This window comes from Glandiceps talaboti, chromosome 2 (genome assembly GCF_964340395.1).
Source record: "Glandiceps talaboti chromosome 2, keGlaTala1.1, whole genome shotgun sequence".
Classification (NCBI taxonomy): domain Eukaryota; kingdom Metazoa; phylum Hemichordata; class Enteropneusta; family Spengelidae; genus Glandiceps; species Glandiceps talaboti.
Window position 1 is genome coordinate 18928015 of NC_135550.1, and position 12450 is coordinate 18940464.

The 12450-nt window shown below is 36.0% G+C and overlaps 1 protein-coding gene across 1 annotated transcript; it reads right to left on the bottom strand.

Moving 5' to 3' along the window:
* Nucleotides 1-304: 304 nt before the first annotated feature.
* On the bottom strand, nt 305-9694 carry LOC144453645 (uncharacterized). The gene is made up of 4 exons (XM_078144972.1): nt 9672-9694; nt 8667-8981; nt 2134-2211; nt 305-551 (listed from the first exon to the last, which is right to left on the bottom strand). Exons 2-3 carry the CDS (start codon nt 8941-8943, stop codon nt 2162-2164), a joined length of 327 nt encoding a protein of 108 aa, XP_078001098.1. The 5' UTR covers nt 8944-8981; nt 9672-9694; the 3' UTR covers nt 305-551; nt 2134-2161.
* Between the last annotated feature and the right edge of the window lie 2756 nt (nt 9695-12450).

Consider the following 12450-nt stretch of genomic DNA (forward strand, 5'->3'; position numbering starts at 1 on the left):
GAATTTGAAATGTAAGATGAGAGTGACATTATTTTTTTTATGCTGATAAACTATTATCAATTTATAAGTAACTTTTCGTAAAATATCTTCAGCAGGACAACTACGTCTTGTTGTTCGAGTCTAAAATGAAATTTTGATGTGACGCAATGTGACAGAACACCAAAGCATTTTGCTTTTGGCGCAAAAATGCAGGAGGTTGTGCGCAGACTACATGTTTGATGATTCGTGTTGATTGTTACAATACACGATCAACCTAGGCCATGCTTGTAAGACGCTAAAACACTTGATTAACAGAAAGTGGCGTAATGGTTTATTGCAATGAACTCATCACGTGTAATATCAGGTTTTAACTATTGACAAAATTACATTTCAACGAGAATAAAACTTAAGGCAGACAGAAATCAAGCGAAATATATGATAAAAGTCAAAGATGAAATGTGCCGTTTTACGCAGGCATGACGTCATGTGATGTAATGATGACGACGTTAATCCAATTGAGAAATAAATATACCAACTAACAAAATCGGGGGATTCGGCTGGGAAGAAATGTTCTGCAAAATAAAGAAAAAGGGAGAAAATTAGGTAAATATGTTTACCACACACACACACACACACACACACACACACACACACACACACACACACACAGATATATCGTATATCGTATATACACGATATACGATATACCCTGCGATATACTTGATTTAAAGTATCGTCTTCGTTGGTACGATGATCATTACTACTGTTAGTTGGTAAAATGTTAACTCAAGAACATATTACACAACTTCGTGTACATACATACATACATACATACATACATACATACATACATACATACATACATATATGCGTGACCAAACATTGTTTAGTAATCATTAATCATTCGTAAACATACACACACACACACACACACACACACACACACACACACACACACACACACATATATATATATATATATATATATATAGATAGATAGATAGATAGATAGATAGATAGATAGATAGATAGATAGATAGATAGATAGATAGATAGATAGATTAGATAGATATAGATACATATTCATTTCTCCTAAGTAACTGTTTAATAAGTAGGTATTTATTTTTTTATTTTTTTCCAGGAGGTCGAAATATAGAAGGTACATCATAAACAATAAAACAGTACAAATAACATCAAGAACCTATTAATGAATTCAATTCAAAGTTGACCAGTGATAAATGTTGTTATTAAAACAAGTGATTAATTGAATTGTAATATTTCGCCCCAACGTACGAATATACAATTTATTCTATTACATGTACAATGCTCTTTAAATTCTCAAAACATACTAATTAACGGTCAGAGCAGGTATACATGTGGGTTCAATCGAAGTTATTGATGACACCGTCAATAGAAAACGGTGCGTACCTCCGGTTCATTATATACTTGCCATACAGTAATTTTGTACTTGTCATGATAGTAATATGCGTGAACTTCGGAGTCAACAACGCACGTATCTACTACACAATCTTGAGTCATGGAGGCCAATAAAGCGACAAGACAAAGGGAGATTAAGATTTGGAACTAACAGCTGATCTGATAAATGGTTGTGATATTCACTGCTTCTACTTACTACTTGTCTATGATCAAACAATCCCCAAAGTGTTCGCAATCATATAGGTACACACACACACACACACACACACACACACACACACACACACACACACACACACACACACACACACACACATATATATATATATATATATATATATATATATATATATATATATATATATACTTAATTGCATCTCTGCTTCTTTAAAGAACAATATTCGTTGCTCTTTTTTTTTAATTTTTTTTTTATAAAATTGAGTTCATGCTTTCAGCGTTTGAATTTCAGCAGATTTGAATTTGCGTTGGAGGAATGAGTAAAATATTAGATATTTGTATGTTTTAGAATTCCCCCATCGATGTAATATCTCAGAGCTATTGTATTCGTGTTTACGAGGTGAACACATTCTTTGACAATGTGGTAAACCTAAGGTGTGTACTAGATAACGGGGCGTTTAACGTCTTCATTCTTTTGCTAATCTACATTTATATTACAAGCAATGCACATTATATTCAATGACACGGAATGTCACTTACCTGTACAAGCATACACCGGTTTTCCCATTTAGTTGTCTCCGTCCTTCTCTTGCTCGGTAAAAACGTAAGCAAGTCTTTCTGCGAAAGAAGGAGATAATAAAAGAAGTTACCTTACCACAAAATTCCCTCTAGAAAATTACAGGCGTGACTTGGAATCGAACAGGGAAATTATAGGCGTCAATATTTGATTACTGACCACGTCTCACGTTGTATTCTATGATTGATGATTGCTTAACGTGTAAAGTCATGTCTTCACGGACTTGGCCACGGTAATAGTTGTGTCATTCTTGCCTTAAATCTATTTCAAGCGTGTTTAGTTTTAATCTGTTGAAATGATTTCTTACATCGTAAAATGATTTCTAGATGTTACGGCGTATGGATTATGCAGGAGAACATAATGTAAAATCTGATTTTCATTGGTCACACGAAACACGCATGTTTTCAGATTTCAATAGGTTATAGTAATAACTGATCATAAGATTTTCCGTTTTCTAAATTCTTGTTTTGTTATATGAAAATTAAAAATTGAGGCAAAAACTATTTTAATCGGAGGATTGCGCCATTCTTTTGTTATCTTTCTCTCGCCATTTCTTGTTTGGTTATTTTTTTTAATAAAAAGAAAGTGCATATCAGCCATTTTACAAACGTGGACATTGTGAAATAATTGAATACATTCATTCGAGTCCCAGTTTATAAGTTTGATGTCTTACACTGTGATCTTTTGTCGTATTGATTATTTTCGTCTCTGTTTCTTTACTTTAAAAATATTGTTTGCTGATTTTAAAGAAATGGGAGCAAGACAACAACGTCACTGAAACATTCTAAAGGTATATAGCGGTACAATTCCAATTGTATTTAGTGTGTATCATGTTGCAAGGTGTATTTCAAACTTTCTGCTGTTGTTTTTTAATCTGTCTTTCAACAGTTTGAGCCGATGAAACTCAAGGTGTATTCGTTGCATTTTGCATCTGTAAGGCATTGAGAAATCCCAATACCAACACATTACTAGTACAGATAATCTACACTTTTTGTCATATAACCTTAGCATTTGGGTGTTTGAGACACACACAATTCTTGTTTGAGACACACACAATCCTTGTTTGAGACACACTGAATCCTGGTCATAAGACCTTAGCATTTGACGTTTTATGCTACAATTTACTCTAACACAGAACACATCAAAAGATGCGTTAGTCGGAGGTGACTTCTTCAAAGCATCCTGCTTTACACACTGTTACAATTTCGTGTGGTGTCTAAGACACACTAACTTCTGGTCTGTCGAACAGAGTAAATTGTTGACATTAACTCCGCTTTCAACGTTGAAGAGAGCGCTCGAGCAGTCAGTAGACGTCTACTACGCGGTGTCCAGTGTTTTCGGTGACCATCCCGCTTTCCACTGATGTTTCTCGTGTCTCCTTTTTCACCCCTCTCTCGCTGTGTCTTTTCGTAGAGTACGTACGTCCAGTGTCTACATCAAATTTTAAAAAGTGGTGTATGATACGCTCAAACTTAAATAATTCTTCATCCAAATTAGATGGTACTCGACTCGTGATAGCCGTCCTGCTTGCATACGGAGTAAGTCGTCCTTTGAGCGAAACGCGTACACCGTCTGCGAGCATGACTACCGTGAAAGTGACTCTTCAGAATCGCAATATCACAATTTTCTTGGTCGCGGTCCAATGGATGTTTCGCATCTCTTCGGCCATCTAGGTCCATGGAATCGTAAAAAGGGGATACTTTATCAGATCACCCTCCGAGAATATGGGTACGATGCCCCATCTCTCTCTCTCTCTCTCTCTCTCTCTCTCTCTCTCTCTCTCTCTCTCTCTCTCTCTCTCTCTCTCTCTCTCTCTCTCTCTCTCTCTCTCTCTCTCTCTCTGTGTGTGGTTTTTGAAGTGATTTTCTCCCAGATTCACTATATTAAAAAAATGGGGGGGGGGTTCTTTTTCATTGAAATATTAACTGGAAAAGGGGTACATATGAAATTTCGCTAACAAGCCGGGGTACCCACCAATCCATGATCGAACGACTGCCACTGCCGGGGCGTCGCGACGCGTCGGAGAATCAGCGGGTGTTGGTCACCGAAAACACCCGTCCTGTAGACTACCCGAACTGTCAATCCGTGTTGACGGCCCTTTGATATGTGCTGTTTTAGAGTAAATTGTTGCAGAAAATGCCCAAATGCTAAACTCTTATGACCAGGATTCAGTGTGTTTCGAACACCTCAATTCTGGTCATAAGACCTTAGCATTTGGCTGTTTTCTGCAACAATTTACTCTAAAACAGAAGACATCAAGGGTTCCGTCAATGAGAGTTGATGCAGACACAAGTTGGTGTGGTTTCGACTGGAGTGTTTGTTTTGTCGCCTGGAACTGACGCATCTTTTGATGTGTCCTGTTTTAGAGTAAATTGTTGCACAAAACGGCAAATGCTAAGGTCTTTTGACCAGGATTGTGTGTGTTTCGAACAAGGATTGTGTGTGTTTCGAACAAGAATTGTGTGTGTCTCAAACACCCAAATGCTAAGGTTATATGACAAAAAGTGTATAACTGTTATTGAAAGAAAAAAAATGCTCTATTTCAACGACGGGTCCACGCTATGCTATCACATATTCTTTCTGTAAATAGAACCTGTTATTACTCTCGCGGGATCTTAAAAAACGTGTTCATGTGTAGCTTTCATCGCCCCCTGAGAATATATAACTGATCACGGAAATCGTTAAAACAAAAGTTATAAGCAGAATCAAATGTATGGAAATGACTCCAAATCACCAACGTGCAATCAGAACTCTGTCAGAACCTTGCCATAGAGTTTCCATTCAGACTGAAACTCAAACAGCTACTTATTTAGTGCGATATTAATAGCAGTTGTTGAATGTAAGTCAAAACATGGAGTGAAATGTTCATGACTGTTAGTAAACTAGTTTCGCACTTCAGCGGCCTTTTTTTTTCATGAAGTTTGAACACACAATCTATCTTGTATTAAGATATAAGATCATTAAAATCATACTCTGTCAAACTGCTCATTCGTCAAACTGTGAAAGGATTAAGTCTACCTTTGTCTGCTTTCCGTTGGTCTAAAATGCGATTTACAAAAATCTGAATAGAAAATAAACATGGAAGTCTTTGAGGCGTTAAATACTGTACTTGTGTCGCTTTACCCTACATATAACATTAATATACTTGTCATTGTAAAAATAAGGATGGCGGAATTAATAGTCCAAATTTCAATTACGGAATATTAGTACAATGTACCTCGATTCTACTCTAGACTACAGGAACAGTTTTGAACTACTAACATAATGATGGCGGAATTAACAGTACACGATTCGATTTTTCTCTACAATAATAGTCGACGTCCCAAGATACAGAAATCGGAATTATTAGTACAAAGTTCGCTTCTACTTTAGGAAAATTATTAATATCATCGATCATGTTGAACAATTTATTGACCAATTCATTACTGCAATCATATGTGGATTTCGTGTTTGAGTGGGGTTACTAGAAGAGGAAATAGAATGAATCAGCCAAGCATTATCTAAATCGTTTTATTGATGGTTATAGCAAGTTATTAGTAAGACTTGTGATGTTCTTGTCGTGGACAAATCAGTAAATATCGAGTGTGCACGTATCTACTCAACACGATACAGAGTTCGATAAACCCACAATTGAAATGGAAACATCCCGTCAATCATCGACGCCAATCATTTCTACACACGTTTAGTTTAATGATTAAGATAAAAATTTCCGTCACTACAGAAGAATCTTTTTTTACGTTTGACCTGTGACCTATCGAATATGAGATCGAAATTAAAGAACACCTTAGCTCGTAACAGCTTAAAATAAATACTTGAAATCAACTTTACAAAAAAATAAAAAATAATAATATCAAATAATGGCAGGAACGAGATACTACATTGCCATGGTAATGATACTGTTCCCTTGGTCACTTCGTTTAATTGTCAGATGAAATGTTTTCTGTTCGCTGTAATCAGTCACGACATAAAAAAGAACGTAATTACTCAGTACGAACAGCGAAGGTTATATGTATGCGGTTTGTCATAGAATGGACATACGAATTGATCAGAAAACCGAAGGCTTTTAACTTTAGGAAATTTTATTTGAGAATTGAAACTACAGTTTCTGAATCGAGAATTCGTCTCTCGTTTCTTCCATTTTTATGACTGAAATGGCCAAGTAGAAGGTTGTACTAAAAGCAGACATCAGTCCAATAGCCAAATACAGGGATTTGGTACATCTATCTTTTCTGGACGAAATGACTTGAAAATAGCATAACTTGATAAAGTGTTTGGTATTTTACTTCGAGGATAGCAAAGTATTTTATAGCTTCCATGTTTCAGGTATGATCAATATTAAGATAGTGCTGTCGATTTTAATACTGATCAAACATGACTTCGACGATCAACAATTTTGTTAGATTGTAAACAGGTCATTTTAAGAAGATAATCATGATCTACCACCTTTGGTTAATGGTCCAGGATTATCTGCCTCCAGAGCAAAAAACAGATATTCAACGTTTACACGATTCTTAGCCTGGTAATTTGGTAAAATATATCTTCCTTCATTTAAAACAAAACCCGTTCCTTTTTCATTTCTAAACATCAAATCATTGACCCAGTCCTCGTACTGTTCTAGTCATTCTATCGAATTGTGTGACGTATATAACAGAATGTGTTTTGATATACCACGCAACGAAATTGTATAGTTTTTGCGTAAATCAGTCAAGCTTTGAATGGTGTTGTAGTAGAGTTGATAACACGCGGCACGTTTCAAAACAATTTATTTACCCGACACCGATGTTTATTGTCATTATTATTATAATGAAAAGATGTATTGATACACCAATACAGTTTTCATAATGGGGTAACGAGTAAAAAAATAACAAACATAGGGCAATAATAAACATGCCATCTCAAGGTAAGGTTACTAATAGCAATTATCATCGCAGAAGATGTCATCTTTGACAATGAGATCTGTTTTATGGTATTCAGTTCTGCAATGTGACTTTTTTTTGTACCACGTCACCAACTAAGTGAAAGAGCACGACACTCGGAAGTCCACACGTTTGCTGCACATTTGCTTGAAGAGGGGTAACTTTCATGTGTATATCCGGGGAAAAACATTCATAGGATTGAATACGATATGGCGCTAGAGTTACAATATAGTGTCCGGTATGGAGTATCATTGAAATTACGAGTCTCACAATCATATGTGTGTACGATTCGTCTGGGTTTTTTTTGCGTAAAGTTTCGATCAAAATTTCCCCCTTTACGAACAGCTTTTCACCTGGCTGCAGATTTTAATGATAACAATATCATAGCGATTCCCAGAAGAAGCAACTACATACGATTGCAATATATATATATATATATATATATATATATATATATATATATATATATATATATATATATATATATATATATATATATATATATATATACATACATACATACATACGTCGATGTATTACTGCCCTAAATGACAGTGTACTCTTACATTATAAGCTTTAGTTTGAAATGTGTAGTTGTGATTACATAATGCTCTTTGGTGTCTCAAAACAAATACGTCCTTTAACTATAACAATTACAATGTTCAGACATTGTCTTAATAACTTTCACCTAATATGCGATTGGAAGTATTATACGTTTTAGTGATACAGTCTTGACGTCACAGTGTTTAAGCAACGTCATTACACGTTTAACCAATAATTGAGTGATTCAGAATCCCCATGGGCGATATCCACGGTTGCTACAAGCGCGTTTGATAGGATATAGCAATTGTAGTAGTGTACCGTAAAGGTGAGATCTTTCTGCACCGTCACTCTCTGTAATAAGACGTTTGGCATTATTTTTATGAGATGGAACAGAAAGACTAGCGAGCCCTCCGGTAACATCACATAGATAACGGGCCGTCAATGATCATATCAGTATCCTCAATTCAACTTGGAGGTCAGTCGATTTCTTGTTAGTTGCCGCTTTGATCATACAACGATAAGAAATCTAGCTCTCAGCAGACGTACAACCACACACCAATGGACAGCCCAATAATACCATTTATACCGTTTATGTTTCTGGTTATCTTTAAATTATTGATTTCAAAACCGAGAAACAATTTTAAAGATTGGTCATGAAATATTCATATGTTTAGTTAACACGACATTAAAAGGGATATTCCCAACCTCACCCTAAACCAAAATGCTATATAATTAGATAAAAAGACCTGCGATATTACAAATGAAAATCCTTAGTAAAAGCAAAATTCTTAGGGATAAGTTATCCATTCCATGTAAAATAGCTTTGTTGTTAAAAATAAGAATTCTACAGTAGCTAAAGAAAGAATATTACTATGAAGAAAGTTGACGACATTTATCAATTATTAATTCAGTGCATACTACGGTAGCATAAACTGTCTCCGACAGCAAAGACATAACTGTAAACCCCACAAGGCGCGGCAAAATGATAGTCTAAAAGAAATATAGATAGAAAAAGGAATTCGAAATGGTTGACTAACCTTCCAGGTCTGCTATATGATACGCAAGGCGACAGACAGTAGCACGGCTTCGAGTTGTGCGACAGTTCTTTAAGATGTCAGTAAGTTCTGTCCCACTTGAGTAAGATTTTTTGAACTCGTAGCCATAACAATTTTGAAATAAAGATGACTCCGGATCCGAGCCGAAACATCGACTACTGGTCAGAGCCCTCTTATTGGGCGCTGCGTTGATGGTTTGTACGGTGCAGATTAAAATAGTGAAGATGGTGCAAACGGCAATAACTGTAAACTGACTCATTTTCGATTTCAAATCGTCGACTTTTTACTCTTTAAATTCTGAAAATGGAATAAATGCAATGTGTGTGAATGTAGGCATGTGTTATAGATACAGGAGCGTGGTTTAAATCATTAATAAAGTGAATTTGTTATTATTTGCAGCCCCAGATTCAGGTACAGCATAAATCGAAAGTATTGAAACAGTAAGATATATATATTTTTTTTAAAACACGCATGATATTACAGAATATGGCTGGTGACGTCAGCTCGAAGCTACTGCTTGAGATAGAATTGTAAGTCTCATCTCAGCACTACACGTTGGCGACTAACACTGATCTCTTGTTCGTTATCAAAAGAAACACATACTCTAAAAAAGATGTGTATGAAGAATTACAGTCCAAATGCTGTGCGCTCGCATATGCATGACTCGACCTGCAGAAGATATTTGGAAATTTTAAAAAGTCATATTGTTGCGACGATCTCAGTCGTTACCCATGAATAGTCAGGAGTGTTTTCGGATTCACGGTGGAAACCGATATTTCCTTAAAATAAACGTAGGAAATATTTGCAAGAAACAGAGGAAATCATTGACTTCAACATACATTCACAATGCGAGTCGCCGGAACATTTGTAGGCAAATTCCCCAATGTAACTATTAAAAGCGCTAAGGTTTAGACGGGAAACACATGAAGAAATAAAGGAAAAAAGAAGTTTAAGTTGTGAGAAAGAAATGGATTCGTAGTAACTTACCTGATGCAGTTCCTTGTTGCCGTTCACCTGATCAATTAAATGAACAAAGGACCCCTCTTTATAATGTCATGGTTTCGCAAACACATTATGTATTCCGCCAATTAGAAGACAGTGCCACGAATATGACGTGACGTTACAAGTGTGTTAATATATTTGCATCAGCAGGATAAAAAAAAATGTCTCGCTAAACAAATGAAGCTAAGTGATAAAAAAGAACGCCAGCAATCGATCTATATTGAATTTGAAGGGGTTATCTGTAATTTCGTCCGAGAAAAGTCAATTTACTGGTTAATAGATATTGATTTAGTCAATTCGTCGTGTCCTCTCTCTCAATTGGATGGGAATTTCTTGCTACGTTGAACATTTGTCGTAAACAGGAAATCAAGCCAATAATTTTTAGTTGTGTGTATTTCTTTTGAGGCATTCATTTTGGAATGTGTCTGTGTGGGTAGACGGTTGCGTTGCTGTGTACGTATACATTTGAACAATTGTATATGCAATACGACAATTTCTAAGGAGAAATCCCATCGCCTCCAATCTCACATTATTGTAATGTCACAATTGAATAAAAGGAAACTCAACATATTAAGGAAAACTGAACATAAGGAAGATTCTCACACAAAATATATACGTTCACAGTTTCAACATTTTTTAATTATATACTTGGACTTTAAAGTTTAGTAGTTTCCAAAAGTTTGAGTGTTTAAGTGTTTCCAAAATTCTGAATCAACAAAAAAATTATCATTTTTGCCATGTGTTTTGTTGGGTTAGGATGTGATGTGTGTGTCTCTCTCTCTCTCTCTCTCTCTCTCTCTCTCTCTCTCTCTCTCTCTCTCTCTCTCTCTCTCTCTCTCTCTCTCTCTCTCTCTCTCTCTCTCTCTCTCTCTCTCTCTCTCTTACTCTCTCTCTCTCTCTCTCTCTCTCTCTCTCTCTCGCTCTCTCTCTCTCTCCTCTCTCTCTCTCTCTCTCTCTCTCGCTGGCTGTCTGTCTGACTGTCTGTCTGTCTGTCTGTCTGTCTGTCTGTCTGTGTCTGTCTGTCTGTCTGTCTGTCTGTCTGTCTGTCTGTCTGTCTGTCTCTGTGCCTGTCTCTCTCTCTGTCTCTCTCGCCATTAATCCCTCCCCTCCCCTGTTTTCTTCTTTCTCCACACGTACCTCACCTCGTTATCTCTTCAGTTCTTTCCTAACACTTCTACACTTGATCAGTTATCTGTTATGACATCAACCTTCAAGTCGTCGCTTTGAACACATTCATATTACTTATAACCCGGTTACGTAATGCGTAAAGATTTCATTGTAATTTGTTCCTCGCAAATTATAAATGAGAATTAAAAGGATGGAAAAAAAATACGTATCGAATAATTATTCAAGTAACTGGCAGAAGTTTGTATAAGGCAGGTGTTTACAAGAAGATGTGGATGTGAGGATCCCATCCCCGCTTAAACACAGAACGACAACAGAAAGATAATCAAATAGTATTCACGATATGAATTTCTATAATTTAGCCTCGTTATCATCACTAAGACATGGATGACTCAAATCGGATGTGGTGAAGAGGCTCGATGTCTGTTTCTATCTAGTGTTGTTGTATTTCTGTTGTTGTTGCTCCGGATGAACTATAAAGGGCCGTTGTGCCGATATAGAACCGAGACAGGGGTAATAATTGTAAAGCGCTTTGAGAACAGGGTTGGAAAGCGCTATGTAAAAACTAACATTATTATGATTATTATTATTATTATTATCACTCCCGGAGCAACAAAACGAGAAAAAAACGACAATAAATGAGGGAAATAGAGTTAAATAAAGAAACAGGGACGTATTCACCACATCAGATTGAAAGTCATCTCAATATGCTGTATTGTGTAATAACCCTAATTGGTGATGAACTTGACAATGTGATGGTGACCTATAAATAATAAAGAAGTGATAAGATCAACCACAAGCCCATCCTTTAGTTTATGCTTGATAGTTTTATCACAAAGTTCGTCACAAAATATTTTGACTAGTATCAGCAAGTACAGATGAAAATACATCAAGTAATACACACCCATACATACTTAGAAGCAAGCGGAGTTTACACAGTGTGATAAATGGTCTCGGTAATAATCGTAACCGGTATTTTGTTCATATATGATATTTTGGTTTTAGTAAATTGGAATAACGTTTGTATATATTTTTTTTAGTAAGAAACCTAAGTTATCACCCAAGACCACAAAGTTACAGACAGTACCCCTTTAAAGTTTACGAAGGAAGAATACGAACTCTCACCCGCTGTTACAATATGTAGCCGAATTATCAAATCCACAGCATGCATTGAGCATACGCCGTATGTACAGGGGCTTTGTTATTGGTCTTTATAAGAGCCATATGTCTGATGCGAACCTCTTGGATGCGTATTGAAGTTTGTTGGCAGAAAAAAAGTACTACATCCTCGAATTATTCAAGTTTAAAGTATACTGCAAGTCCTTGCTCATCAATTGAATTTCAAATTTTGTTGGCTGAAATTTCTGAGTAGTACGTATATTGCTTGATGTTTGTTCCAATGCTGAACTGAGTTCAATGTCTGTACTTGTCGGTCGTCGCTACCCTATTATTGTTGTACAATCTTTTGCCGATTTCGTCATCGCTAATTATATGAACAAAATGTACAAACAATATATACGTCCATAATGTATCAAACTGCATCATTTTAGGAAACTGAATTTACTCAATATTGCTTTTGTTTTGTTCACTCACAAGCCAATCTTTATGTTCAGTTATTAGTTTTAAGTGCATGATAAAT